General features: G+C 33.7%; 1 protein-coding gene and 1 long non-coding RNA gene across 3 annotated transcripts; one reads left to right on the top strand and one right to left on the bottom strand.

The window, feature by feature from the left end:
• The first annotated feature begins 905 nt into the window (after nt 1-905).
• Nucleotides 906-3,878, top strand: LOC117921881 (receptor-like protein EIX2). Its single transcript, XM_034839828.1, has 2 exons — nt 906-1,059; nt 1,783-3,878. The coding sequence occupies exons 1-2, from the start codon at nt 906-908 to the stop codon at nt 3,840-3,842; spliced, it is 2,214 nt and encodes a 737-aa protein (XP_034695719.1). The 3' UTR covers nt 3,843-3,878.
• Nucleotides 3,879-4,128: 250 nt separating this feature from the next.
• On the bottom strand, nt 4,129-6,891 carry LOC117922751. Of its 2 annotated transcripts, XR_004652535.1 has the most exons (3): nt 5,999-6,891; nt 4,643-5,149; nt 4,129-4,382 (listed from the first exon to the last, which is right to left on the bottom strand). It is a non-coding gene; the product is annotated as an uncharacterized LOC117922751 (long non-coding RNA). The 2 variants fall into 2 exon arrangements; XR_004652534.1 differs by lacking the exon at nt 4,129-4,382 and having other exon boundaries at nt 4,404-5,149.
• Nucleotides 6,892-13,380: the final 6,489 nt, after the last annotated feature.

Here is a 13,380-nt window from a genome sequence, read left to right as displayed (position 1 = left end):
TATACTTCTGTTTAATTCTCTGCATTGCTTCTATTTTTAATTTTTTTTTAATCTGTTTGCAGCTGCAGAATTGAATGTCAAATGGAGAGAATTTTGGTTCTTGGTTTCATTTTCGCCACCCTTTGTCTAATAACCACAGAATTTGCTTGTAATGGCGATGTCCATTCGGGAAATTGCTTAGAGTCCGATCGAGAAGCTCTTGTTGACTTCAAAAATGGTCTCAAATACTCCAAGAATCGGTTTTCATCATGGAAAGGTAGCAACTGTTGTCACTGGGAAGGAATTAATTGTAAAAATAGCACAGGAGTTGTGGTTTCAATAGATCTTCGTAACTCATATGATAGTTTTAGTGATTATCAGAATTGGAGTTCTACGAAATTGAGTGGAGAGATTAGACCCTCGTTGAAGAAACTCAAGTTCTTGAGGTATTTAGATTTGAGTGGCAACTCATTTGATGACATCTCAATTCCTCAATTCTTTGGATCGTTAAAAAATTTACAATATCTAAACCTATCAAATTCTGGGTTTAGTGGTGCAATTCCTCCAAATTTGGGAAACCTCTCTAACTTGCAGTCTCTTGATCTTTCTTCCGAAATTTCTTATTTATGGTCTGATAATCTTGACTGGATGGCTGGTCTTGTTTCCTTGAAGAATCTTAACATGAACCATGCCAACCTTTCAATGGTGGGGCCTCATTGGGCTGGGGTGTTAAGTAAGCTTCCAATTTTAACTGATCTGCATCTTCTTGGGTGTACCCTCTCTGGTTCAATTTCATCCCTAGGTTCTTCCAATTTTAGTTCACTTGCTATTCTATCTATCAGTCAGAACGCCTTCAATTCAAAGTTTCCTGAATGGCTTGTGAATGTCAGCAGCCTTGTATCCATAGACATAAGCAACAGTGAGTTATGGGGAGGGTTCCGCTGGATCTCAGTGAGCTACCTAATTTGCAGTACTTGGATCTCTCTGGTAATAAAAATCTGAAAGGCAGTTGCGCCCAGTTGTTGAAGGGAAGCTGGAGAAGGATAGAGGTGCTCATTTTGGCTTCAAATAACTTACATGGTAAATTCCCCCTCTTGCCTACAAAAATTTACCTTAACTCATCATTTTGATATTAGATGAATAATGTTGAGGTTACCATAAAAAGGAACTTGTTTATATAGATAAATTAACTGTCTATTGAAACAACTTTACTGCATATCCAAACAAAGGAAAAATCAGTTACTTTTTCTTCCCTTTTGTTTCATTAGTGCTTTATATTGGACTGTGTTGCCTAGGTCAATTTTGTTGCATTTCGCTCAGGATATTGGAGGTTGAACTCTCCGTTGAATTTGTAGGGGTTGAAGGGGGTAGTGTCTCTAGAGATTTTTTTTTTTTTTTTTTTTTTTATGTGGTGAATAACGAGTTTATCTTTATTATATATTTAACCTATTGATATTTTAGGGTTTTGTTTTCAGAGAATGCGGTTGCAATTAAGCGGGTTTTTTCAAGAATTTTACCATTATGACCCTTCACATTCCTTTTGATTAGTGAATTCTTGAGTGTTGAAGCACTCCATGGACATAAAGATCACATTGATCATCGAATCACGTTCAAAATCTTGTCTTTTTTCTTTATTTTCTACTCGCGTGTATGTGTAATTTGATTAATACTTTACAAGAAGTACAAAATTGTATCTTCTCTTTAATTCAGTTGTCTATGAATTTAGTTTCTTATTATTTAGCATCATTATTGTTACTATTAGCTAATTAAGCTATTGCTTGATGTGTTCTTTTACTTATACAGGTACAATTCCAAGCTCAATCGGAATTCTTTGCAACTTAAAGTATTTGAACTTGGGGTTTAATAACTTGACAGGAAGTCTACCAACATTCCTTGAGGTGCCTGAAAATTGCAGTTCTGAAAGTCCTTTGCCCAATCTCACCCATTTAAGTTTGTCAAGCAATCAGTTAACTGGAAAACTGCCGGAATGGTTGGGTGAGCTTGAAGAGCTTGTGGAACTCAGAATGGATGATAACAATCTTCAAGGTCGCATCCCTGCTTCTTTAGGGACATTGCAACACTTGACCAATATGTGGCTTGGAACCAACAGACTGAAAGGGACTCTTCCAGACAGTTTCGGACAGCTTTCTGAATTGGTTTACCTGGATGTTTCCTTCAACAATTTGATTGGAATTCTCTCTGAAGAAAATTTTTCCAAGCTAAGTAAGCTGAAATATTTATTATTGTCCTCCAATTCTTTTACTTTGAATGTCAGTTCCCATTGGGTTCCTCCATTCCAAATCCACTTTCTTGAGATGGGTTCATGTCATTTAGGTCCTTCATTTCCACTTTGGCTCAAGTCACAAAAGGAAGTTGAGTATCTTGTTCTCTCAAATGCCAGCATTTCAAGTTCCATACCAAACTGGTTTTGGAATATTTCTTCTAACATAGGGTGGGTAAATCTGTCTCTCAATCATTTACAAGGTCAGTTACCAAATCCACTGAATCTTGGCCCCTTTGCGACTATTGATTTCAGTTCCAACCTCTTTCAAGGACCCATTCCTCTTCCAAACCGTGGGGCTTACTTACTAGATCTATCTGACAATAAATTTTCTGGTCCTATCCCACAGCGCATAGGTGAATTCATGCCAGAACTGTGGTTCCTTTCTCTTTCAGATAATGAAATAAAAGGAACCATCCCTGCTTCTGTGGGACATATGTGGAATGTTGAGGTCATTGATCTTTCAAGGAATGGATTGGTAGGAAGCATCCCTTCGACCATAAATAATTGCTCTAACCTAAGGATTCTTGACCTTGGGAACAATGGTTTGTCTGGAATGATTCCAGTATCACTGGGTAAATTAAAGCAGCTTCGGTCTCTGCACCTAAACAAGAATAAGCTTTCTGGAGAGCTTCCTCCATCTTTCCAACATTTATCAAATCTGGAAACCCTGGATCTCAGTTACAACAAATTATCAGGTAGCATTCCATCATGGATGGGAGCTGCTTTCAGCCATCTTAGAATTCTTAACTTGAGGTCCAATGCCTTTTCCGGGGAACTTCCGTCTGACGTCTCCAATTTAGATTCACTGCATGTGCTGGACCTTGCGGAAAATCATTTGACTGGAACCATTCCCGCTATTTTGGGTGATCTTAAAGCCATGGCTGAAGAGCAAAACAAAAATCAGTATCTATTGTATGGGATGTCTTCAGTCCACTACTATGAAGAAAGCTTGTTTGTAAATGCAAAAGGGCAAGTTCTAGAATACACCAAGACTCTTTCTCTGGTTGTCAGCATAGACCTCCCCCACAATAATTTAAGTGGAGACTTTCCGAAGGAAATAACAAACTTGTTTGGTTTAGTGGTTTTGAACTTGTCGAAAAACCACATTAGCGGGCAGATTCCAGGAAGCATTTGGAGGTTGCATCAATTGTTATCTTTTGATCTGTCAAGTAACAAGCTCTCTGGCACTATCCCTCCAAGCATGTCCTCATTAACATTTTTGAGTTATTTGAATTTATCAAATAATAATTTCTCTGGTAAGATCCCCTTCATGGGGCAAATGACAACCTTTACAGGGACGGCCTTCGCTGGAAATCCAAATCTTTGTGGAGCTCCACTTGTTACTAAATGCCAAGATGAAGGTTTAGATAAAGGGCAAAGTGATGTTGAAGATGAAACCGACAATAACTTCATTGATCAGTGGTTTTACTTGAGTGTTGGGTTGGGGTTTGCAGTTGGTGTTTTAGTTCCCTTTTTCATTTGTACATTTAGCAAATCTTGCTATGAAGTCTATTTTGGTTTTGTAAACAAAATTGTGGGCAAATTGGTGTGGCTGAAGAGGAGAGTAAATCGTAGCTAAAACTTAAGGCATGCAGCTACAATGATTGTATGTATGCTTTGTGTGAACTTACAATGAATTAAATATTGTATGTAATTTCATGTTGTACTTTGTGTAAGCTTACAATAATCTTGATTTGGAAAGCAATTCATCAAATCTGCGAAGAAAAATTTGAAGTTCAGAGAGAATATTTTAGCCTTAGAATGAATAGAGCAGTAACAACTCAAAAAATACTAGCACCAATCTTAAGAAGGATTGAGACTAATAGAAACACCACAACAAACACACAAGGGATAAACAATTAATGTGATCTGAAAAGTCCCCCACATCCATTGAAGGACCATATCATTTCTTGCCATTGAACTGTAATTGTACAATTTTTTTATTTTTTATTTTCTCTTTTACATGTCAAGTTATATACATCAACATTGCAATTGACTTCATCATCGGTTGACTAATTGATCATTGTTTTGAGCCAATATCCAACAACCTTTATTTCTCAACAATAATCCTAGTCAAAATGATCAATGGGTAGCTTCAAATTAGCGAAATGGCAACTACCTGTGTTATAATCAAGATTCATAGAATTAATTTTGAGAAGCAAGCTGATTAAAATCATAAGAGCAGTAGCAATTCAAATTCTTCAGGTAACATAACTTGTCAGATTTGTGGTAAACTTAATCATAGTGCAGTAGTAGATCAAAACCATGAAGGAAGGTTGAAAAGTGAGAACATGGCATGTTGCTATTGGATATTGTGATAGTAACCATGGCACACATAGAAGATAAACGCAAAGCAGTATATATGAGCAAAAAATTCACCAGGCAACAAAGAAGCTGCATTTAAGGGCTGCACGTTTGATGTTATCAGCTCAAAATTGTAGCTACAGTGACCTCTTGAAGTGCTCCGCACAGGTAATGTGTTGCTATTGTTTCAATAAACTGTGGAATGTAGGTGTTTTCTGCAATACATGTCCTATGGGTTAAATTATGTTCAGACTGCAACAAATTCACTAACTTTAAAGAGAGCACATTGCAGAAAAAAGGAACGCACCATTGACCACAGTCTGAATATGTAATAAACACAGCATATTATAAAAGTACATTTTAAAATGACATGTCAATCTCAAAAATCAATTTACAAAGCAGAAAACAAAAAGAATATATGGTAATTATGACAATTGCAATAAAAATAAATAAATGGTAGGCGACTAAGTATGAAACCTATATCATAGACTACAAACCGAAGCAAACAAACACTTGGTGTACAATCAAACTATGTAAAGCATATATATACAACATGAACCTTAAGCTTAAGCTTTCTTCTTGCTACAGAAAAAAAAAAAAAAAAAAGAACTATTGAAGTTACAAAAATATAAATATCCAACATAACTTACATCTTCCAATACAAAGATAAAAATAAATAAATAAATAAATCAAAAAAATAAAATTTCAAACTAATATGAGGAATTAACAGAATTCTAATAACAAGGGAACTATAGTTCACAAAGACTGAGCAAAAAATGATGTGTATTTATGTGCATGAGAGAGAGAGAGAGAGAGAGAGGTAATTTTAGTTTGTGGCCATTTGACCACTTCTAAATAAATTAGCAAGGTGATGACCAAGAAAAAGGATACAAGAAATTGCCAGGTGTATCTATTATACTAAAATAAGATAGGAATTCTTGCATCAGTGAATTAACTTAGCAATTTGGAACTCAGGAAGCCCTTTGCCTTAGTTGTAGAGTGCATCAAGGCCTTGTAAATTGAGAGAAGAAGTCATCTATCTTACCAAAATAAGATAGGAATTCTAACTTCAGGAAATGTTGGTTACAGTCCAACAGCTTATGCTATTAATTAGTAGATTAACAATGTACGTTAGGCCGATTAATACTTATGATAATTGCCTTAAGACATCCTCTCACATATGTATTGAATACAAAGAGAATAAATAAGTGGTGAGGTTCAAACCTAAGACTCCTCAAAAGCCAAGGATTCAACACTATTTTAAACTACAAATTAAACTCAAAAAGTTTAAGCATGGGAATTGAGTTTGAGACACCATCTACAAAAGCATGTCCCATTCCTCCAACTATATTCTTCTAGTTTGCAACTATATACTCCAACAATATTAATACATGGAAACAAAATTGGAAGGGATTAGCACCCCACATTTACCTTATAGCCCAAACATGGAAACAAGAAGCAGAGTAAGTGAAGGAAATACCCTCTTAACCTGTTGGTAGAAGGGGAAGCGTTTCTTGCATTAATAAATTAACTTAGCAATTTTGGGAGTTGAGAAACCATTTACCTTAGTTGTTGGGTGCTTCCCCTAGCCCCATAAATTGAGAGAAGAAGTCATCTACCTTACCAAGATAAGATAGGAATTCCAACCTTAGTAAATGTTAATAACCACTTAATCCTAGAGCTTATGCTATTAGATAATGGATCAACAATGTATATTAAATGAAGTAGCTTAATAGTTGTGATAATTGCCTTAACACTAGCCTCCATGGATTCCCTGTTTCTCTCCCACATCGATTCAATACAAAGGGAATAAATAAGTGGTGAGATTCAAACCAGACCTCTTAAAAGCCAAGGATTCAACACATGGATTTAAACTACAAATTTAACTCAAAAGTTTTAGCAACAGGGTAATTGACCAACAAGGCATACCAACACGATTAACAACAATAAGGTTAACAGGCTTCAACTTATTCTTGGTCCAAATCTAAATTGCAGGAAACAATGACAAATTTGACACTTCACAATCGCCAACCAAAAGATGCAAAACAAAACAAACAAAGCGCAAACCAAAAGTTACAAATTTGAAGTAACTACCACTCTCTTCTGCTAAAACACATTTCTGGGCAAAACTCCTTATCGATTTGGACCCATAAAAAACCACCCCAATTGAAAATTTCAGGTTTCCGAATATGGGACACTTAATACAGTCTTAAAAGACCCTAATTCTGCAATAAGGGTGAGATGAAAAGCATTATAAAATTGAAACTTTCACAAAAGATTCTCAGAGAAAAAGGGAAAATTGGAAGTGGGTATGGCGAATTAAGACAAAAAAAAAAAAAAAAAGTAAGGAATTGTGAGGACTTACGGAGAAGCGGAGAGGAGGCCATCCTGGGTTTGGATTTTTGTAGGGCCTGGTGATACTGTGGAGCTTGGCGATGTGGACTCAGAAACGCTCTCACAACTCCTAGAAGCAAATGGGTCTAATTTAATTTTCTATTTTTTTTTTAAAGAAAAAAAGGAAAAATATATTTTGAAATAATATATTTTTTTTACAGAAATAAAAGTTATCCCAACAATTATTTTAATTATTTGTGTCATGTTGTAACTTGACTTGATTCTATCATGTCAACTAATATTTTAATATAAATTCATTTTGTTAAAAATAAAAAAAAATAAAAATCATTTTTATTATTAATTATAGTTAATAGGATTATTTATTATTATTATTGTTATTGTTATTGTTATTTTGATTAATTTCATTGAATCTAGTTAGACGCCATGATCCACTTTTTTATTAATTGTGTCGCGCCATAAATAATATAATCCTCTCACATCAATAATTTTATTTTTAATATAAATTTAAAAGCAATAAATTAAAATTTCAAAAAAAAAAGGAAAAATATATTTTGAAATAATATATTTTTTAATTTTTTTTTTATAGAAATAAAAGTTATCCCAATAATTATTTTTATTATTAGTGTTATATTGTAGCTTGACTTCATGCAATCATATCAACTAATATTTTAATATAAATTCATGGTGCTAAAAATAATATTATTTTTTATTTTTTATTATTAATTATAATTAATAAAATTATTTATTTATTATTATTATCATTGTTATTGTTATTATTATTTTGATTATTAAAGTATAAGGTGACACATTCAAACTTATTTTAAGCTTGATTTCATTGAGTCTAGTTAGATGCTATGATCCATTTTTTTATTAATTATGTTCCATCATAAATAATATAATCCTACCACATCAATAATTTTATTTTTAATATAAATTTAAAAACAGTAAAATAAAATTAATTTCTTAATTTTTAGGAAAATGATTATTTTATTATTATAAATTTAAAAACAATTAAACTAAACAAATTAGCCTTTTGGCATTATTGATTTGCAAGCCCAATTTTGAGAATAACTCACCCCAAGTACCATAAATAGTAAAATTAAAAGTTATGTTTTTTTTTTGGTTAAAAGATGATAATATGTAGTAAAAATTATAAAAGATAGATATTAATATTTTATTTTTATTATTCTATAAATAAGACTGGAAAAATATGAAGTCATCTTCATTTTCTATAAACAAAAAAGAATAAAAGAAAACCCTTAAAAAAAATTTCTATAAACAGCATAGGTTAAAAACCTTTTTTTTTCTGATAATAAAATTTGAAATTATTTTCTCAGTTAATATCGATCCCCAATATCATAGAAAAGTAGCTCCCGCCCAATCGTCTACCGGGAGCAACGCCCCTCAAAGCTTTACTCAAGTGGAAAAAAGGTTAGAGAGAGTTTGTCGGATTAAAGTCCAAATAAAGACAAAAATTATGGAACCTATATCATAGACTACAACACAAATGCCAAACTACGTAAAACATATACATACAACATAAACTACATAGTATTTCTCCGTTGGATGCATATTGAACTGATTTTCTGTGGGAAAAGTGTAAATAATTTAATTTATTTTATGTTATTCTATTAGTCTTATATTTTTTGGAATAATCCTTTTGAAAATTATTTCTATTTTATTTTATTTTATTTTATTCTATTAGTCTTCTATTTTTTTAAAGAGTCCTATTGGGATTGTACTAGTGGAGTCTCATTCCACTAGTAGATTCTCCTTCCACTTTGAATCATGTTTTGATTACAAGTAAATTCCCATTGGGACTATGTTAGTGGCCTATAAAAGCAAATCACCCCTCATTCTCTATATATGAATACCAATTTTTTCAGAGAATTTTTTAGAGGGTTTTTCAGGGAGTATTTTCATACATCTATCTAGAGGAATATTTTCAAAACCCGAGCTATACACATCTCGCTTACAAAGTACACTCAAGGCAAGATCTGGCTGTTGAATCTTGGAGGCAAACCACTAGTATCCTAGTGCACTGAGTTCGTCTTCGATGAAGGTGGATCTATTTCAAGGACAGTGTTTGTCATGCTTCAACCGATAAGTTTTTCTTCTTATTAATTTTGTTCTTGTTTGTGTCTTTTAAGCTAGTCATTTGTTTCCATACCCTTAAAACCAACAATCTTGAAATATATCCAAATGGAAGCTTCCCTAGTTCACACCCATCCTGACACCTCTAAAATTGATTCCTTCAATAGGATATTCTTTAAAAGATGGCAAGAAAGAGTTTTCTCATCAATTGATGTAGTGAACTTGGGACCCATTTTGATTGACCCAAAACTAGAAGATGGTTCTCATTTGTTACCAACCTGGGAAACTGGAAATAAACAAATTAGGAATGCTATTTTGAGCACCCTTTCTAATGAACTTTTTGATATTTACTGTCAATTTAAAGTTGCAAAAGAAATTTGGGATGCAATGAATAAAAAAATATATTTTGGAAGATGCAGGAACTCAAAAATATCCTATAGGGAATTTTAGAAATTTCCAAATGACCGAGGATAAAGATGTATCATCTTAAATCCATGACCACCACTTGTTGATTAATGACTTAGCTATTGAAGACATTAAATTACCCGAATCTTTTGTGGCTGGTTATTTAGTAGAGACTCTTCTAGAGTCTTGGAAAGATTACAAAAATAACATGAAACATAAAAGAAAACAAATGTTCCTAGAGGATGTCATAATCCATGTTAGGATTGAGGAACAAAACCTAAATAGGGACAATATTGAGAAAGCTATGGAATTGTCTTCTAAGGCTAATGTAGTAGAAGAAAAATCTAAACCCAAAAACAATAGGTCCTAGAAACAAAACTCTCAGATGAAACCCAATGCATCAAACAAGGTCCATAACTCAACTATTAAAAAACGGGGAAATTGCTTTGTCTGTGGCAAGTCTGGACACCATGCAGCTCAATGTCGCCACAAGAAGAGAACTGAGTAGTCCAATTCAAAGGCAAATTTGGCAGAGGCTGAGGTGATCACAACAGTAATCTCCTTTGAGGTGAGCATGGTCACCAATATGAAGGATTGAGTGGTAGACTTTGGGGCTACCAGGCACATTTGTGGAAACAGAAGTGCATTTACTTCCTATACCACTCTAAAGGAAGGAGATGAACAAATATTCATGGGTGATTCTAGATCTACTCCAGTGATTGGCAAAAGGAAAGTTCTCCTCAAGCTAACCTCTGAAAAAGTGCTTGTTCTTAATGATGTTTTTCATGTGCCAAATATCCGCTGGAACTTGGTGTTATTATCTCTACTTGGGAAAGCAGGAGTGAGGATATTGTTTGACTTTGATAAAATAGTTTTAACCAAGAATGATGCATTTGTGGGAAAGGGCTATTGTAATCAAGGTTTATTTATGTTGAATGTTTTTAATATTATCAATAATAATGCATCTTTTTCTTCTGCTTACATAGTTGATTCTCGTGATATTTGGCATGGTAGACTAGGACATGTGAACTTTTCATATATGAATAAAATGGTTGAATTGAGTTTAATCCCTAAACTATCCTTAGAAAACCATAGAAAATGTGAATTTTGTGTAGAATCTAAAACCACAAAGAAATCTTGCAAATCAGTTGAAAGAGAATAAGATCTACTAAGTTTAATACACAGTGACTTAGGAGACCTAAAAAAATACAATGATTAGAGGTGGTAAACAATTCTACATAACTTTCATAGATGACTACTCAAGGTATACAAGGGTATATCTTTTGAGAAACAAAGATGAAGCAAGAGATGCTTTCATCAAGTACAAAAATGAAGTGGAAAATCAACTCACTAAGAAAATTAAAAGGCTTAGAATTGATAGGGGGGGATAGTATGAGTCTATCCCCTTTAATTCTTTTTGTGAAGATCATGGGATCATTCACGAAACTACTCCTCCTTATTCCCTTGAGTCTAATTAAGTAGTAGAAAGAAAAAATAGGACCTTAAAAGAAATGATGAATGCAATGTTGGTAAGTTCAAGAGCACCCTTGAACTTGTGGAGGAGAGCTATCCTATCTGCATGTCATATTCAAAATAGAATACCTTATAAGAAAACTGGTAAAACTCCTTATGAGTTGTGGAAGGGTTATGCACCTAATATAGCATACCTGAAAATGTGGGGGTGTTTAGCTAAAATTCTTCTTCCTAAACCTAAAAAACGAAAACTAGGTCCTAAAAGTTTTGATGCAATATTCATTGGCTATGCTGAGAATAGTGCGACATATAGGTTTCTTATTACTAAGCTAGAAAACAGTCATGTAGATGTCAATACTATAATAGAAATAAAGAATGCGGATTTCTTTGAAAAAATCTTTCCTGTGAAACTAAATTGTGAACAACAAGTTCAAAAAACAAGTAGAGACAAGTCTATTGAACCTTCTAAATTTGAACCTAGAGAGAGTAAAAGAGATAGGAAATAAACAAACCTTGGAGATGATTTCTACATCTTCTTAATATATGAGGACCCTAGATCCTATAAAGAAGTTATAACTTCTCTTGATGCACCATTCTGGAAGAAGGCCATTAATAGTGAAATCGAATCAATCATGTATAATCATACATGAGAGTTAGTAGATTTACCTCCTGGTGGAAAGACTATTGGTTGTAAGTGGATCTTTAAAAGAAAGTTAAAACAAGATGGGTCCATAGAAAAGTATAAAGCTCGTTTAGTTGCCAAAGGCTTTAAAGAAAGTGTTAGGAATTTGAGGCTAATCCAAACTATGGTAATCACCTTAGAGGGGGGGTAAATAGGGTGATGGTCTCTTTTTCACAAATTTAAATTATGCAAAAATAAGAGACAATTATATGCAAATATATAATAAGCAAAATAAACACAATTGCATATAATTTAAAAGAGTTAGGGAAGAGAGAGTGCAAACACGAGAGTTTATAGTGGTTCGACACTTCTTTGCCTACGTCCACTCTCCTCAACCTCCTAACCGAGTGAGGGTTCCACTATCTTGAAGCTTCAACCAAGTTTCCAATCTCTTTACAATTAGATTATGGTTCCAATTCACCCTCTTGGGCTTTTGGCTCCAAGCACCCTTTACACTTCTCAAGAGTTGTCCCACTCTTGAACAACCTCTCAAGTGATACCCCTCACTTGAGAAAATTCTTCTCAAAGATTTACAAATAAAATGATCTCTCAAAAATCCTAGCACAAGAACTTTAAGCTCAAATGATACAAGAGAAACTAGGATTGAATGGTGCACTAAAGATATGCAAGTTTTGGAATAATGGTGCACTCAAAAATACTCTTCCAAGGCTCAAATATAATCAAGAAAGATTTGGGAAGGTTTAGCTTATGAAACAATGAAGTTTGGAGCCTTTTTATAGAAGAAAAAAGTCATACTAGCCGTTGGGGGTTCAACCGGTCGAGCTAGGGGTCGATCGATTGACTAGCCGTTAGGGAAAGTGACCGTTGGGCCTCAACCGGTTGAGGTTCAACCTTGACCGGGAAGAGAAGGCCACTAGGAGAGAGAGAAACTTTTTTACCTCCCTCAACCGGTCCTCGACCGGACGAGCACAACCGGTCGACCGATTGAGCCATTTTTTTGGCTCAACACTCAACCTTTTTCAACTTAAAACCTTTTAACAAAAGTTTGAAAATCATTTAACACAAGGTTTTAGTTGAAAACATGAAATCATCCAATTCTTAAGATATTTAAAAGAATATTACTCTTGGATGATTTTAGTGCATAAATAAAGAATGAAATGCATGAAAGTCCTAGTGCACCAACAACCTTACAAAGAGATCTTAAGAAGCTTTGGTTTTAAAAAACTCTTCTCTTTGAGGTGGTCTTCTTCTTCATGATTTCTCCTTGGCTTGATTTGTCTTTGGATTGCCACTTTGGAAGTCGTCTTGCCTAATCACACTTGAAATATGATCATTAGTTCTAAACCTTGTTTTGTTATTATCAAAATCAAGATTAACTAAACCTTGGTTTCACAATCTCCCCCTTTTTAATGATGACAAAACCAAGGTTGCTAAAAAGCTCCCCCTCAATATATGCTCCTTTGAATTTAGAAAATATTCAAGTTTAGAAACTTTCAAGGAGTATATTAAGGATGCTTAAAATGATATAATGAAACATAAATAACATAAAGAGCAATTTAGCAATTCGCAAGACATTATTATTAAATATAATGCATACAAATATAACCAAAAAAGCACATAGCATCAATATGAATAGGATTGCTAAAACAATATTTGAAATATCTTCCCAAGTTAGCAACCTACCATTACTTCTCCCCTTTTTTGTCATCAACAAAAAGTTTCAATAAAGTATACAAGGAGAATCACATGTTATCAAAAGTTTAAAACAATAAACAATAAGCATGATATGATTTCTCATGAAAAATGAATCTCCCCCTTTTCCATTTGAGAATAGTTTCCAAAT

Source organism: Vitis riparia, chromosome 9 (assembly GCF_004353265.1).
Source record: "Vitis riparia cultivar Riparia Gloire de Montpellier isolate 1030 chromosome 9, EGFV_Vit.rip_1.0, whole genome shotgun sequence".
Taxonomy (NCBI): domain Eukaryota; kingdom Viridiplantae; phylum Streptophyta; class Magnoliopsida; order Vitales; family Vitaceae; genus Vitis; species Vitis riparia.
The sequence above is the reverse complement of the archived record's forward strand: the minus strand, read 5'-3'. Positions and strand labels throughout refer to the sequence as shown.

What these genes read in the sequence shown, in the direction of transcription:
- LOC117921881 (XM_034839828.1), top strand. Translation starts at nt 906, where the DNA reads ATGGGGAGGGTTCCGCTGGATCTCAGTGAGCTACCTAATTTGCAGTAC. An exon ending in GGCTTCAAATAACTTACATG is followed by an intron (nt 1,060 to 1,782) that starts GTAAATTCCCCC and finishes TTACTTATACAG; the next exon opens with GTACAATTCCAAGCTCAATC.